The 16,491-nt window shown below is 43.6% G+C and overlaps 2 protein-coding genes and 1 long non-coding RNA gene across 5 annotated transcripts; 1 reads left to right on the forward strand and 2 right to left on the reverse strand.

Moving 5' to 3' along the window:
- Positions 1–1,832: 1,832 nt before the first annotated feature.
- On the forward strand, positions 1,833–7,590 carry LOC109758999 (probable sulfate transporter 3.3). The gene is made up of 13 exons (XM_020317842.4): positions 1,833–2,400; positions 2,669–2,717; positions 2,847–3,054; positions 3,160–3,331; positions 3,421–3,486; positions 5,142–5,255; positions 5,355–5,471; positions 5,654–5,780; positions 5,977–6,263; positions 6,348–6,538; positions 6,618–6,697; positions 6,990–7,066; positions 7,191–7,590. The coding sequence occupies exons 1-13, from the start codon at positions 2,005–2,007 to the stop codon at positions 7,338–7,340; spliced, it is 2,034 nt and encodes a 677-aa protein (XP_020173431.1). The 5' UTR covers positions 1,833–2,004; the 3' UTR covers positions 7,341–7,590.
- Positions 4,382–5,262, reverse strand: LOC141041811 (uncharacterized). The gene is made up of 2 exons (XR_012203430.1): positions 5,104–5,262; positions 4,382–5,004 (listed from the first exon to the last, which is right to left on the reverse strand). It is a non-coding gene; the product is annotated as an uncharacterized lncRNA (long non-coding RNA).
- LOC109758997 (wall-associated receptor kinase-like 8) lies at positions 7,583–12,348 on the reverse strand. Of its 3 annotated transcripts, none has more exons than XM_020317841.4 (4): positions 12,119–12,348; positions 10,629–12,034; positions 10,309–10,416; positions 7,583–8,956 (listed from the first exon to the last, which is right to left on the reverse strand). In XM_020317841.4, the coding sequence occupies exons 2-4, from the start codon at positions 11,554–11,556 to the stop codon at positions 7,755–7,757; spliced, it is 2,238 nt and encodes a 745-aa protein (XP_020173430.1). In that variant the 5' UTR covers positions 11,557–12,034; positions 12,119–12,348; the 3' UTR covers positions 7,583–7,754. The 3 variants fall into 3 exon arrangements, with proteins under 3 accessions (XP_020173430.1, XP_073365278.1, XP_073365280.1); XM_073509177.1 differs by adding an exon at positions 9,589–9,696 and having other exon boundaries at positions 10,629–12,122; XM_073509179.1 differs by having other exon boundaries at positions 10,629–12,260.
- Positions 12,349–16,491: the final 4,143 nt, after the last annotated feature.

The following is a 16,491-nucleotide window of genomic DNA, read 5'->3' on the forward strand; positions in this document are numbered from 1 at the left end:
ACTCGCCGGCCGTTCTATATGACAGAGCACCAAAGCAGTTCACAAGTGATCGATATGATTCACTAGTTCACAAGTGTTCCTTGTCCACCTTCTGGCGGGCAGATATTTCGTCTACTGCCTTTATGAAAAGAAACTTGATCTTCTGTTAGAAAAAGATCGTCGATCGAAACTTTGGTGGCTCGGCTCCGGCTGGAAAGTTGCTGCGTTTCCAAGGCTCCTGCCGTGACATGTCGATTGGGGGTCCGACCCAATCGATCGATCACAACCCGGTCATAGAATATTCCGTCAGTCCTTTCGCATATGCAAGTTTGAACCTGGCTGCGGGCACACTCCCCTATGCAACATACGTACATACACATGCCAGGTGAGAAGACCTTAACATCTACTATACTATGCTATAAGTAGCCAATCTTGCTAGATCATCTACGGGTTTGACATGCATGGGTGCCATGTACGTACAAACTGTAGGTTAGGCCGTTGGGGACCCATATGCGAGCACTGTACACTGGTTGACAGGAGGCAACCTTTCTCGTAGTCGCAGCTCCCACACGTCGTCTAGATATGACAACAACAAAATGCATTGGAACATGATATCTCTTGGTGTTGTTTCTAGAAACTACTGTTCTTATTCCTCTAGATATGTATGATATATACTCCCTTCATCCGAAAATACATGTCGGGGAAATGGATAAAAATGGATGTCTCTAGAACTAAAATATGTCTAGATACATCTATTTCTCCGACAAGTATTTCCGGACGGAGGGAGTACTTCAAATAAGTGATGAAGAGATGCATTGCCTCCAATACGATAAAGGAAAATACCTTCTCTAAGCACCAAAGTACATGTTTTCTAAACAAACGGATACTGTTCCATTAAGGAGCACAATAAATGTGCTTTCGTCATTGAATATGACATCAAAAGTCAAACTATATTGTTGGTGGAGAATTTCTAAAGACCTCCATTAGCACCGCCAAGAGTTTCAGTTGTTCTTGTCAGTTGATATCCTTTTGAAAGTTTCTTGTAGAGACTGGCCTCGTATGTGCGCATGAGAAGGATACTAATTTGAGTAAAAGATCTAATATTCAATTCAGTGAGCTCAATTGTCGAGTTTTAATTTTGCCAAAGCAATAAGGGCGCTCTAACCTGTTTTGTGTGAGCAAGCCCAACGAAGTTGATACGACAACGACAATTGAGCTACATGTGACAAACAGAAACCACAAGATCCCTCATTTTAATGTCTTGTTACACTAGAAGACCCATCGCCAATCAACAAAAGGATAACATTTCTAGACATTCCAAATCCATAGATTAGCGTAGCGTCATGCCGAAACACCTTCGGGCCCGCTTGATAGACCATTTGACTATCCTCCTTTCCCGCTAATTGTGTGTCGGATCAAAGCGCATCTGTTTTTTTTTTTTGACACGGTCCATTTATTGTCTTTTGGTAGTGTGACCCAAGTCTATAATAATGGATGGCACCAGAAATAACAAAAGGAGAAAGGTAAAACGTAAATATCGCAGTGTGACGCATGTAATTTTCAAGAACATAACACACATGAGTCCCTACAAGCATATACACATGAGATCATTCAATTGCGATGTCCTCAAAGCAAAAGCGGTGAATGTTTCTCCATCACAAGGATTGGTGGCATCAAATCCAAGGATCGCATCCGCGAGGAAAACTACGAATTTATCTGTGCTTTTGCCAAATTATTGTACGCCCCCACCCCACCCTACCACCTTGTGTTGTGTTGTCTTGTGTTGTGTGTGTCACCTTTGATTCTTCTCTCCCTTTCTCAAGTTGCGTACCGCTTTTCTTCTTTTGTAGGTAGCGACCAGCCTCTTCCCATATCTGCCTCGGCGAGATGCCAGCCCAGGCCCATCTCATCCCACCCCTCATCATATACATATACGGACACGCGGCTGTGCCGTGCCGTGCAGTGGCCTGATCAGTTCAGCCTGTAGCTAGCAACCACCAAGCTCTCTCGGCACAATAATTCCGCATGGTGGGGATGAGCGGCGCCTATGGTGGCCACAGCAATGGCGGCGAGAGCCGGGCGCCCAACAAGGAGGCCGTGGTGGTCAGGGCGCCCAAGGAGGCCGTGGTAGTCGGTGCGCCGCCGCCGGGGCCGCCGGAGATGGAGATGGCGGGGGTGGTGCACAAGGTGGCGGCGCAGCCGGCGCAGAGCACGGCGAGCAAGATGAAGGGGAAGGTGAAGGAGACCTTCTTCCCGGACGACCCGTTCCGGAGCTTCAAGGGGCAGCCGCTGCGGGCGCAGTGGGTGATGGCTGCCAGGTACCTGTTCCCGGTGCTGGAGTGGTTGCCCGGCTACTCGCTGTCCCTCTTCAAGTCCGACCTCGTCGCCGGCCTCACCATTGCCAGCCTTGCCATCCCCCAGGCAAGTCATGTCTATGTCATGCGCTCGATCTCCGCTCACTGATTGTTCACTCCCGCCAAAAGATTAGTCGCTGCAATTTCGGTCTAAATACTCTTTACAAATGAGATTTGCGTTTATGATGGCACGTATAGTGCATCCAAATGAGATATTTAGCCTGTGTTTGGAAGCTAGCCTGTGCGACGGTGCATGGTCAATCAATCTCCGCGCGCGTACCAACAACCCGTGACCAACCGTGCTGATGGTGCTGTCCTGTTTGTGTTCTTGGCAGGGTATCAGCTACGCGAAGCTTGCGAACCTGCCGCCGATCATAGGCCTATGTACGTATATTTCTACATGATTTTCCATTTATACCGTACCATCGGGACATACATATGTACTACCACATAGCGTGTATGTGTACGTGCAAATAGTTAAGTGTATCTCCGTACATGTGTCGGTGTGTGCAGACTCGAGCTTCGTGCCGCCGCTGGTGTACGCGGTGCTGGGCAGCTCGCGGGACCTGGCGGTGGGGCCGGTGTCGATCGCGTCGCTGATCATGGGGTCGATGCTGCGGCAGGCGGTGAGCCCGTCGGCGGAGCCCATGCTGTTCCTGCAGCTGGCCTTCACCTCCACCTTCTTCGCCGGCCTCGTGCAGGCCTCGCTCGGCATCCTCAGGTACATACGTACGTGGCCTGCTCGGCCAACTGACACGTGTCTCTCATGTGTGTGTGTGCGCGCGCGCATGCACCGGCACTGACACGGTAAATGAATACGTTGTAGGCTGGGGTTCATCATCGACTTCCTGTCCAAGGCGACGCTGGTGGGGTTCATGGCGGGCGCGGCCATCATCGTGTCGCTGCAGCAGCTGAAGGCGCTGCTGGGCATCGTGCACTTCACCACCCAGATGGGCATCGTCCCCGTCATGGCCTCCGTCTTCCAGCACACCAACGAGGTCAGCCATGGCGCCTCCCCGCATGCGCCCGTACACGTGCACACGGTGCATGCTTGGCTAATGGCTAATGGTTTTGTGCATACGTGCAGTGGTCGTGGCAGACGATACTGATGGGGGCCTGCTTCCTGGTGCTCCTGCTCACGGCCAGACATGTGGTACGTATCCTCCTCCTCCTCCTCCTTCTTCTTCTTCTTCTTTTTTTTTTTTTTTTTTTTGCGGGGAGGGGAGTACCGAGCACGTCGCACTTTCGTTGGCACCGTTGACCGGCGCCGATGGGCTGCTGTCCTACGCGCGAAAAGCACCAAATGCTGTTTCTGCTCTGCTCCAACACGCTTTCTCCTCTGTTACGTACGTACGTCGTGTACCGTTGACCGGCGCCGATCGGCTCTGCCTGTCCTACGCGCGAAAACGCCCAAATGCTGCTGCTGTGTTCCGCTCTGCTTCAAGACAACTTTATCTTCTCTCTACTTTATATTTATTTATATCATTATTGCGTTGTCCGTATACCAGCATCACGTCGTACGTGCAGCTAGCTGTGCCCGTACGTACGTGCCGTCGGTCGGCTGGGCTGGACGGCCTCCCACGGCAGAAAATTCTAGGAACGCCGGGTACGTACGTGCCAGGCCACATATGTACATATGTATGTAGCCGTAGCCGCAGTCGTTGATGATGCGAGATGCATATCTCACACCGTCCATGGGAGGACGATAGGCAGATGTGTACAAGATGTTTTTCTTCAGGTTGGTGACCACGGAGTAGCACCCGGTGGATCATGGATGGATGCACACCTCCGACAGTGTTTTACTTTACCCACAGTATATATAAGATTTTTTGATAGTCTTGTTTCAAAAAAAAAAGATTTTTTGATAGTTGACAGGGGGAAAAGGTTAGTAGCGGTCAACGTCGTGTTCGGAAAAGGAGACCACGGATTGAGAAAGTGAGCGGGCGGTGACTTGTCACGTTCGATTCGCAACGAGGTGGACAACACCGGCCAAGTGGTCATTCGCAGTGATGAGCGACGTTCACTGCAACGTTGGCCATTGTTTCCACTCCCAGTCCCAGATAGTGTGACCTTCAGTTCACTGAACCTGCATTCTCAGCTACACAGCTGAGTGACTGAACCTATATATATATAAGGCCGTCTGGTGCAACTACTACTGATCTATTCATCAATATATATGCTAGCTATACATAGAGGAATAGTGTTGCGCCTCTCAAGGCCATACTCATTTCGGTTCCTCGGCAAAGAACAGAAAAAAGAAGAAGAAACTCACATGTGCAGCCTGCAAAGTCTGAACTTTGCTCTCTACTTCTGCAGCTACATCTTCTTTCAGCGCTGACCTCTTTCCAAATGAGATATTACATGGGAATGGTAAAGGTCTCGAGCCGTAGCCAGTGCTGGCAACAACCCTGTTTCACTCTGCTTTCGCCCGGAAACTGACAGCCGGCCGGCCTTCCATTTCCAGAACCTAAAATTACATCTACTCACTCTTGCAACCGTCGAGCCTAGCTTAGCTAACTCCTGCAGCGCTGCTGGCAACCTTGTCTAACTCGGTTCATTCTTAGTAGCAGTAAAGTTCTTGAGGCATGCTTACCTACTTTTACCCAGTGCTGGTGGCAACCCTGCCTATCTCACTTCATTCTTGACTGCTTTTGCTCTGGGCTTGTCTTTGCTGAAACGGGTAGAAATTTTTCCATTTATTTTACAACCTAAAATCAGATCTGTTTCTTATCCTGCAATTACTGATTCTGACTCCTGCACTCATACTTACTCGTCTGATATTCCGCGTGCGTGCGTGTGTGTATGCAGAGCATCAGATGGCCAAGGTTCTTCTGGATCTCAGCGTGTGCTCCCTTGGCGTCCGTCATCGTATCCACCCTGCTCGTCTTCCTGTTCAAAGCGCAGAACCACGGCATCAGCATCGTAAGAGATCAACAAAGACTGAACAATTGCACATATTTTTTACAACTGTGTTATGCAACATGATGGCAAACGACAAGTATATGAATCTTTTTGCCGCAGATTGGTTCGCTCAAATGTGGCCTGAATCGCCCCTCATGGGACAAACTGCTCTTCGACCCGACATATCTTGGACTCACCATGAAGACGGGCCTCGTCACCGGAATCATCTCCCTTACAGTATGCTACATATGACCCTCACACTGCACTAAAAAGATTCACCGTGGAAAAAAAAACTCTAACACGCTTCAAATTGGAAAATTAAAAAAAAAGCGCTTTAAATTGGAATTAAGTAGCTGCAATGTATTTTTCATAGCCAGTGCCACTGAAACTCTGAAGTGCCCTGAATTTCGCTCTGACAGGAAGGAGTAGCAGTTGGTAGGACGTTTGCTTCACTCAAGGACTACCAGGTGGACGGAAACAAAGAGATGATGGCCATCGGGTTGATGAACATTGTCGGCTCATGTACATCGTGCTATGTGACAACAGGTAACCTACACTTCTGGACTAAAAATAATCTCCAATATCCTCTTGCATTCCTTGCAAAAAAATTGAAGAATCAGTACCAGGGTAGAAAGATTATACTTTAGATTTTAGAAGGACAAGCCTCCCGGGCTCTGCATCATACGATGCACACAACTATAGGTCCAAAGCTTGATTGATGGCTCTCTCTTATTTCTAACAGGAGCATTCTCTCGCTCTGCTGTGAACCACAATGCCGGCTGCAAGACCGCCATGTCCAATGTGGTCATGGCGCTGACGGTCATGGTCACGCTGCTGTTCCTCATGCCATTGTTCGTATACACGCCGAATGTTGTCCTTGGAGCAATCATCATCGCTGCTGTCATTGGCCTGATCGATCTCCCTGCTGCATACAACATCTGGAAGATGGACAAGATGGATTTCCTCGTGTGTCTGTGCGCATTTGCTGGTGTCATCTTCATCTCTGTCCAAGAAGGACTTGCGATTGCGGTAACCAACATATTGCTTATTTTTCTGTAGAGGAAGTTGCTACTTTAATTACTTGGTAGTTACTGAAATTTATCAAATATGCAGGTTGGTATATCAATATTTAGGGTATTGATGCAAATCACAAGACCAAGGATGATGATTCAAGGCAACATTAAGGGAACAGATATTTACCGGAACCTCCATCAGTATAAGGAGGCCCAAAGAGTTCCTGGGTTCTTGATATTGACAGTTGAGGCCCCCATAAACTTTGCAAACACCAACTATCTGAATGAAAGGTAAAAAGAAAATCCTATTACTAGACAGAAATGTTGAAGTCAAACAGTGGATAAGTTAAAATGCAACTTCCATTTTCAGGACTAAAAGATGGATAGAGGATGAAAGTTCTTCAGGGAATAAACAAACAGAACTCCGTGTCGTAATCTTGGATCTATCAGGTTAGTGACCCCCAAGATTTTTTTTTTCACTTCACATTTTAGCATTCTTATTCGTATTATTTAACTCAAGTTCAATAAACCATATGGATGCACCTCAGTGTTAGCTTTCTACAAGTAGCTGAAAGCATGGTCGCAACAGAAAGCTTTGTAAGAGCTCAGTTTCCTACTTGGAAGTTGGAACTAAGGAAGTGTTAGATCAGGCCTTAAAAATGATATATTCAAATTAGTTGATGATGTTTATAAAAAATGTAGTGTTTTCACTGACGCATCATACATATTTTCCTTTTTTCAGCTGTCCCTGCAATTGACACAAGTGGCATAGCATTCCTCATTGACCTAAAGAAATCAACAGAGAAACATGGCCTAGAGGTATACTCATCATATATATGAAAAGTTAATATCTCTAGTTCACATTTTGCCAAAAAAAAAACACTTGTTCACAAGCTATCAGTTAAATTATGTGGCAAATTTACCTTTTTCTCTCCTTTCGCAGCTTGTACTTGTGAATCCAACTGGAGAGGTCATGGAGAAAATACAACGAGCGAATGACGCACACGATCATTTCAGGCCGGACTGCCTGTATTTGACCACTGGAGAAGCAATCGCTTCACTTTCTGGATTTGCCAAGATGGCAACACCTTAGAGTGGTTTTGCCGAATTGCCATTTTGATCATCTGATTGCAATGTTAAATTTGCATTGCCTTCTCATCAGTGAAAGTGCCTGCAACAAAGCATTTCACAAGTTTGTTTGTAGCTATCTTCAGTGCCCTTCAAGTCTATGTGATGGAAATTAGGTGCTTGAAATATGTACATTCAAGGTTTCCCATCAACATGAGTTCTCGCAAACTTTTGTACTTCGGTGTTAAGAAATAGTGGATATTTAACTATAGAAACTGTAACTGAATTACTTTTATTTACTTTCACATGGTTCTACATGACCCATTAGCATAGGGCATACGTATATAGCTACAATTCAGAGTTCCCAATTGACACTTGATTTGCAGTATGGCACCAAAACTAATAATAGTAACTGCAACATTTCACCATATAAGCAAAATCATCTTGGAATTTCAGATGATTGGTTGAACTCTTTTTCCAAGCTGTACAGCCTAGTTCCTTCGCTACCTTTGCTTCCCTTGTATGACTGATCATTTATAGCATTCTGGTTCTCTCTTGTGATATGAGAACTGAGATTGACCTTTAAGTTCTGCACATCTTCAAGTGTTGTCTCCACTTGTCTCATTGTAGGCCTTTCTTCACCTTTTAAACGTAAGCATGCTTCTGTGAGTCTTGCAACCACCTCAGCATCTTCGGCCCCTCCCTCCTCAACAATTTGTGTATCTAGAATATCTAAGAATCGATTGTCCCTTATAAGTGACACGAAATGTGATGCAAGGCTTGTGCTTTCCGACGAATGAGAAGAAAAAACTGGTGTCACCCTCGTCAGTAGGTCTGCTAGGATAACACCAAAGCTGTAAACATCGCTCTTCTCCGTGAGTCGACTGGTATAGTAGTATTCAGGATCAAGGTAACCATAAGTTCCTTGGACGGCTGTAAGTATTCCTGTCTCATCTATTGCAATTGACCTTGAAGCTCCAAAATCTGATACTTTTGCTGTTAAAGTATCAGTAAGCAATATATTTGCGCATTTGATATCTCTATGGTATACTGATATGGAAGCAGCAGAGTGCAGATATGCAATAGCCCTTGCAGTCTCCAATGCAATTTTCAATCTATCTTTCCATGACAAAGGCTTCTCACTTTGGCCATGGAGATGAAATGAGAGAGTTCCATTTGATATAAACTCGTAAACAAGTAGAGGAACTTCTGTCTCGAGGCAGCAACCAAAAAGATTCACCACATTCCTATGGTTTGTCTGTGAAAGTATGACAACCTCATTTATGAACTGGTCGATTTCCCTTTGAACTACAATTTTAGCCTTCTTGATGGCCACCACATGTTGATCAGATAAGATGCCTTTGTAGACAGTGCCATGGCCACCGCCACCAAGGATGCGATTCTGGTCAAATTTGTTGGTTGCTTGCTCCAGCTCTTCCAAGCTGAAAATCCTCGTTCTTTCTGCTATGTCTTTGTTTGAAGAGATTAGCTGTTGCAGAAGCAATCCATGATTTTTCTTGAAGAACTTTTGTCTCAACTTCTTGGCTCTTCGTTGCTTGAGTTTATTGGTGATTTTGGCAATACCCAGAAGTGCAAACAGTATGCCAGAACCAGCACTAATTGCAATTACAGTAATCAGACCTGCCCAAAATGTAACGTTTTAACCAAAAATAAAAACAAAATACAGTAGCATTTTATATAGACGGTATAGTATACTATTGTATTTTTGAACTGGTGAAAACTGTAGGGGATGGTGACCCCATTAACCATTGCTGCCCTGTCTGCGACCAAGATGAACTCTGCCGAAGATGCAAAATGCTGAAAGTGGCTGAAGTGCTTGTGAACATGGTGCCGCCGAACAGAACCCATGAGACGGGCAGCAAGGAACAATGCCATTATAGTCTCGTCAAACCAATTTATTCTATGGGATATCATGGTCAGCTAAATACACGTGCATTGCTATCGGAAAAAAAAAGGAAAACCTACAAGTTATCAGGTGCTCATGGTGTTGGGCTGGTTGAATGAGTGGAAGCATAATTTTCTTATTCTATACAGTGGCATTTGCGGCAATTTCATTGCAACTTTGGTGGCAAATAGGTGGAGTTGTGCTTCCATCTACACTGTATTTCATATGAAATGGCTCGTGTCTAGAGGGGAGGAGGTTAATGGACCAACCTCGCCAACTCATATCTTTATAGGAGTACAGAAACTTCTAAGGACCTTAACTATCACTAGCGTAAGTCTTATATCTGATGATTGAGTTGTATGTGTACCTGGGAGGCTCGTGATACCTTTCTTTGCAAGGCATCGGTACGTCCCCGGCACATTGATGCATGTTCCATGGCATGGATAAATATCTGGCCGTTGGCACTCATCAATATCTGAAAAGAGAGCACAAAAATACAGTGTTGAAAACACAAAGATATAAGCGTAAACACACATTTTGCTCACAAAGTAGGCATGGACAAATCTAATATGTTCAAAGTGCAGTTAAAACATCAAAGTCAGACGAAATTAACAACTAAAATCCCCGACGAGCAACATGGTCCCTGGCTATAACAAGTGCAAGAACACAACAAGTAGTAATATATACCTTGGCATCCATTTGCGATGTAAGGGTTGCCCTCGTATCCAATTTATTCTATGGGATATCATGGTCAGCTAAATACACGTGCATTGCTATCGGAAAAAAAAAGGAAAACCTACAAGTTATCAGGTGCTCATGGTGTTGGGCTGGTTGAATGAGTGGAAGCATAATTTTCTTATTCTATACAGTGGCATTTGCGGCAATTTCATTGCAACTTTGGTGGCAAATAGGTGGAGTTGTGCTTCCATCTACACTGTATTTCATATGAAATGGCTCGTGTCTAGAGGGGAGGAGGTTAATGGACCAACCTCGCCAACTCATATCTTTATAGGAGTACAGAAACTTCTAAGGACCTTAACTATCACTAGCGTAAGTCTTATATCTGATGATTGAGTTGTATGTGTACCTGGGAGGCTCGTGATACCTTTCTTTGCAAGGCATCGGTACGTCCCCGGCACATTGATGCAGGTTCCATGGCATGGATAAATATCTGGCCGTTGGCACTCATCAATATCTGAAAAGAGAGCACAAAAATACAGTGTTGAAAACACAAAGATATAAGCGTAAACACACATTTTGCTCACAAAGTAGGCATGGACAAATCTAATATGTTCAAAGTGCAGTTAAAACATCAAAGTCAGACGAAATTAACAACTAAAATCCCCGACGAGCAACATGGTCCCTGGCTATAACAAGTGCAAGAACACAACAAGTAGTAATATATACCTTGGCATCCATTTGCGATGTAAGGGTTGCCCTCGTATCCTTTGGAGCAGTTGCACCGTGCCTTTTGGATATAAAGACCATCTGCGACTATGAAGCAGTTTACACTTATGGATCCCCTGTGTTCATATAAGTCAAAGTCATCCCATCCCCAGTACAACTGCCCATCATATCCCACATGAAGCGACCATTCTAGCACCGTTGGAATCAACGTGGAATCAACAATCTTATGTGGGTTGTCAAAGTAATTCAACTGCAGCATGGGCCCCTCTCCGGTCAACCACTCTTGGTCAGCTATGAACACCGCTCCATATCCCAACGAATCACCGGTTCTCCGGTTCAAAGCACCAAACTGGAGGTCATAGGACGGGAAATCTAGCCGTGCGATGGGTGTCTGGCAGCAGCCAACACCAGAACATGAGGTGTCGCTCACCCCCGGTCCGTCAGCACAATACACGGCACAGACACTAAGATAGTCGCCAAAAGAGGCAAAGAGGCTGGCTAAGACATTGCATCCCATAGCAACGAACCGGTTGTGACCGATGGACACTCTCAGGGGGGCCTCATCCGTCAGGCCAGCGGACCACATGCCATCTGATTGATTAGAGCTTGTGTTCAGCCAGATACTCACCATCTTGCTGTGGATCCGCACCGTACCATCCGTGAGAGAAATATCAACCACTTCCGCGCCATCACCCACCAACAGCTTCGGTGGCTGGTGCGTATCGTCGCACGTGAGGTTGAAGCCCGCGCGGAAGCACCCTTGCCGGAGGCCGAAAGGGTAGGGGACAGCTATGCTGCCACATACCTCCGGGCAACCAGGCAAGGCTATTGGAGCTGCTAATGTTGCCACTATAAGCTGGAGTGTTAATGCTGCAATACTGGTGCATAACTTTGCTTTTTGGAAAGGAGAAGAGGAGAACAGCCCCATCTTGCAAACATGTCTCTTTGGTGCAAGGAGAAGGGGCCTATTTAGCGCGCACTCTTCTCTGGAAAATCTATGCCATTGTGAACAGCTGGGCCGGTGGATGTTAAAGAGTTATGTGGTAATCTTTTGTATTATTTGGAAATCGTGTCCAACCTGTCTATGCCAACAATGACCTTGGTGGACTGGAGGCATCGGTCAATATGTTGGTCATTGGTCGCACCGTGCCATCCGGGGCAAGGAGATACGGCCATTGCCCACCAACGGATTCCGTGGACAGAGTGCGTTGGGTAGGCTGAAGCCCTCGAGGTCGCGGAAGCAGCCTCGCCGCAGGTCTTCACGAAACCAGATAATGGCAATTTCGAAAACAGGGGAGAAAAGAAAGTTTACCTCAATGCTGCTCGGCCCGCCCAGGCGCCATCCACATCCTGTTGAACCAAGAGTCTTGGCCGGAGCTGACTTAGCATTTCATCGAACAGCTCGCCTGCAGTGCCAAGACCCAAAATCGAACTGAAGAACTCTCGGCTGTGATTTATTCGCCAGAAACGTCGAGTCCTGAGTCGCTCACCATTGATTCCGATCCCCGGCGAGCACCAACCACCTCGGGAGGAAGTTATTAGCAGAGGCGGACTGCCCTGCTAGCACACGACCCCTCCGCACAGCTGCGCCGCCGGCCGACTGACTGCGGGTCACCGGGCAAATCCTATTTTCAGTTTCTGCAAACCGGCGCCTGCAGGCGCTGTAGCTGGGCTCGGCCCATTTCTGTTTTTTTTTTCTTTCTTTAAAACGTTCAAAAATAATGCAGCCGCTGGACGTCGAAGCCGCACCCAGCTGCTTCGAGGCAAGCAAGCGCAACCACTAGGCCAACGCAGGACATGTGCTTTCTAAGCGTTTTGTTTCTATTTCTAAGCGCACAGCTCTAACCACCAGAACATCAACCTGCTGCTGCACAAACACTTCGTTTTCTCTCTTTATTTTTTTCTTCAGTTCGGTTCATTTTTTATTTTCCTTTTTCTCATCTTTTTTGTTTCATTCTAATGCGTGTTTTTTATAAATTCGTGAACCTTTTTCTTAATTGACGAACTTTTTTCCAAATTTGATGAAATTTTAAAAAAAATCAATGATTTGTTTTCAAATTCGATGAACTTTTTTCAAATGTGATGAACTTTTTCTCAAAACCGGTGAACTTTTTTCTCAAATTGAATGAACCTTTTCCAAAATTGATGAAATTTTTTCAAATCAAATGAACTTTTTCCAAAATTGATGAACTTTTTTCAAATCCAGTGAACTTTTTTCAAAATCGATGAACTGTTTTTGAAGATTGGTAAACTTTTTCCATTTTTATGAGTTTTTTGTTTTAAATTCGTCAACGTTTTTTTGTGAACGGTTTTTTTAATTCCTAGGATACACATATTTTTTGAACATTCAATGGTCAACTGGTCAGACCGGTCAATTGGTGAACTTTTTTCCTCAAATTAGTGAACTTGTTCTAATTCAAATAGCGCAGCTAGAGTAGTTGTTAAATTGTGCGCGCTGCATTCATTCAGTAGTAAGAGGGTGGTGTAGCGGTAGCAAGTGTATTGGTCAATAGTTGCGGCCTGAGTTCGATTCCCCACGATGCCCTTTTTTTGGTGGTATTTTCGCCCTACAGTATTGCGGTACGTTACGTGTTTATGGGCCGGCCCATTAAGGTTCTCCTGTGAGCGCCGGTTAGCTTCGCGGGCGCTTAAGGCGTCGACTAGGACCTCCCGGGTCACCGCGTACCCGCACCCGTCGTCGTGCGGGCCTACTGCCGGGCTCCGGACTGCGGGTCACCGTGCAAACAATGTACCCAAAAATTGTGCTTTTTACAATATGAAAGAATAAGCAGATAATTGTTAAATTTTCACACAAAAAACTATCCTAAGAAGGAAAGAATTAATGGCATTGGTATTACCCTTCAAGAAAAAATAAAATAGAAATAAAATAAAACAAAATCAAAATAATGAAGTTTCCTGAGGAAGATTGAATTGAATTAGTTGCATCGGTAGTACCATTTAAGAAGAAATAAAAGAAAAAATACAAATAGTGAAAAAGTTTGGACACGGTTTGCACAGAAATTGAGCTTTTTTATAGCATAAAAATAATAAGCATATACGTCATATTTTAAAAAAAGTTTTCTAATTAGGAATGAATTAGTGTTATCGGTATTACCCTTAAAGAATAAATAAAATGAAATGAAACTTAAACAAAATTAAAATATTGAATCCTAAGAATGAGTTAGTTTCATTGGTTTACCCTTTACCAAGAAATAAAATAAAAAATAATGATTTTTTTGCAAACAATTAATATAGAAATTGCGCATTTTCATAATATGCAAGAACAAGAATATAATAGTGGAATTTCCACAAAAAGGGAAGTATCCTAAAAGATATGAATTTGTGACATTGGTTTTATCATTAAAGAAGAAATGAAATAAAAGAGAAATTCCCTAAAAATAATTAAAATACCAAAGTTTCCAAGAAAGTATGCATTGATGGCATTGGTATTACTCTTTCAGGAAAAAGTAAATAAAATGAAAACAATAAGGTTTTCTAAGGAATAATGAATTAGTGACATTGGTATTATTACCTTTTAAGAAGAAATAAAATAAAATAAAACTAATTCAAAATAAAAACAATGAGATTTTGTAAGGAAGAATGAATTAGTGACATTGGTATTCCCTTTTATAAAACAATAAATTAAAAAAATTAAACAATGAAAAAATTTGCACATAATATACACAAAAAAATGCTCTTTTTTATAATATGCAAAAATAAGCATACGATTGTGCATTTTTTCAAAAAAGAAATTTCCTAAGAACGAATGAATTAGTGGCATTGGTATTACCCTTAAGATGAAATAAAATAAAATAATAACCAAGTAAAATTCAAAATAATGAAGTTTTATAAGGAAAATTGAATTAGTGACATTGGCAATACCCTTTTAAGAAGAAATAAAATGAAATAAAAACTAATTGAAAAGTTACCTAATAAATTTTTATAACAAACAATGAGTTAGTACCATCGGTATTTCACTTTAATAATAAATATAATAAAAAATAAAAAATATTATACATAATTTTACACTAAAATTGCACTTTTGTAGTATGCAAACAATTATGTAATAGTGTAATTTTCGCACATATTGATTATTTGTACATTTACTTACACTCACCCAACATCGCAAAAATATGTACAAAAGAAGAAGAAAATGAAGAAAAACAAATAATAAAAGAAGAACACATAAAAACAGAAAAAATAACAAAGGGAAAGAGATATGGGCTGGGTGGTACATGAAATGGGCTTCAGCCCAGTAGAATATCCACTGACCGAAATATGTGGTCAGTCCAAACAAAAAACAGGCCAAACAGCTCACAAAACAGTCCAGAAAAAAAAACGAATCTCAAAGCAAGAATCAATGGACAAGAAATTGACTGACCCAAATTCAAAATTCAGGCGACTTACATATATCTAAATTGGATAAATTTTCTAATTCCCACACATCTAGTACTCAGCCCGATGGGACAAGGGCTGGATGGAACTATATTTGGCGTAATGATGCACCCCCCAAAGTGAAAACTTTTGCATGGCGTCTGGCAGTTTAGATAATTATGTGTAATGGTAAGATGGCAGGTTTAGAATTGTTGATATTTAGGTAATGGAAATTGTAGGAAAATGTGTACGGGCGATATGACAAAAAAATAGATAATTATTTTCTAAACAACATGGTAAAATTACAGAAAAATTTGCCATAGACAGCCATGGAAAATGAATCGTTACAGTTAAAACTCTCCCTGAACACTTCCTCATCACGGCACAAATGGTCATGGCAAAAGGTCCATACAAATGCAGAACAAAAAAACACAAAAAATGGAGGCAGAGATATCCAGAATTTGCCTTCGTGGGTGTGGTTGAACTTCCACTGGACATTATGAATGCCGCGTGTGATTAGATCCTGAGCAGGAGTTTGTTGTGCGAAACCCTACAAAGCACCTGTTATTGGCAACAGCAAACCCAAAAGCACCAGCGGGCGAGAAGAGGAAGGGATTACACCAGAGGAGAGAAGACATGCGTGCAGCTACACCGCAGGGCACAGAGAACGCTTACTACATGGTGGTGTCGCATGTCGTTAGCTTCTTGCATAAGTAATTTGTGGGCTTGCTCACGATCCCGATCTCGGTGGGCGGGTAGTTAAGATCCCAATATACCTACATACCGAAATAAACTGAAAAATAATATTTGCGGCGGGGGGGGGGGGGGGGGCAAATGCCCCCTCACGCACACTGCACATGGGGATATGCCCCGCCCCCGGGCACTTCGCAGTGGTGTATTTATTTAATACTTGTTTACTTGTTCCTACTTAAATAATGGGTAATGTTTCCCCGTTCCGCCCTTCTTCTTTCCACCGTCCCCCTGCCTATGCATGACAACAACCCACAATGCTGATCGCATCTCCCCTTTCCACACTCCAGGGTTCCGGTACCTACCCGGAAGCCAATTTGGTGGGGGTAGTGGTTGATCCCATCACAACAAGCAATGGGGATGGCTTTCATACTCGCACGAAGCAACACCATTTTCACATTTAGTCACGCACTGGTCAACGTATAGGCAGGATGCAGGGGGAGGAACTTGAATGCTTGAAGTAATGCATTTGGAGGCATTCCTCTCTTTTGCCAGGACCAACGCACAAGCATTGTGCTAGTAGGAACAAAAATTATGTTTGGATTTTATGCCCATCTCTGAATAACATATAGAAGCAACGAATGTGATTTTCCTGATTCCAAACCAACGTGATCTCTTCCATGCATATCAAAACCTCCCTCATAATAATTCTCATGATCTCTTTCATGCATATGAAAAACTCCCTCGTAATAATTCTCCTTATTGCCCACTCATGATACTCTATGATATATTTGCTCAT

The sequence above is a fragment of the Aegilops tauschii genome, chromosome 2 (genome assembly GCF_002575655.3).
Source record: "Aegilops tauschii subsp. strangulata cultivar AL8/78 chromosome 2, Aet v6.0, whole genome shotgun sequence".
NCBI lineage: Eukaryota > Viridiplantae > Streptophyta > Magnoliopsida > Poales > Poaceae > Aegilops > Aegilops tauschii.

Excerpts from the sequence above, each read along its gene's own strand:
- LOC109758999 (XM_020317842.4), top strand. The coding sequence starts at position 2,005 with ATGGTGGGGATGAGCGGCGCCTATGGTGGCCACAGCAATGGCGGCGAG. Across the intron at positions 3,487-5,141 it reads TGCTCACGGCCAGACATGTG|AGCATCAGATGGCCAAGGTT; the intron begins GTACGTATCCTC and ends GTGTGTATGCAG. Across the intron at positions 6,698-6,989 it reads CGTAATCTTGGATCTATCAG|CTGTCCCTGCAATTGACACA; the intron begins GTTAGTGACCCC and ends TCCTTTTTTCAG.
- LOC109758997 (XM_073509177.1), bottom strand. The coding sequence starts at position 11,556 with ATGGGGCTGTTCTCCTCTTCTCCTTTCCAAAAAGCAAAGTTATGCACC. Across the intron at positions 10,417-10,628 it reads CATCGCAAATGGATGCCAAG|ATATTGATGAGTGCCAACGG; the intron begins GTATATATTACT and ends CTCTCTTTTCAG. Across the intron at positions 8,957-9,588 it reads AGGTATCACGAGCCTCCCAG|GTCTGATTACTGTAATTGCA; the intron begins GTACACATACAA and ends CATTTTGGGCAG.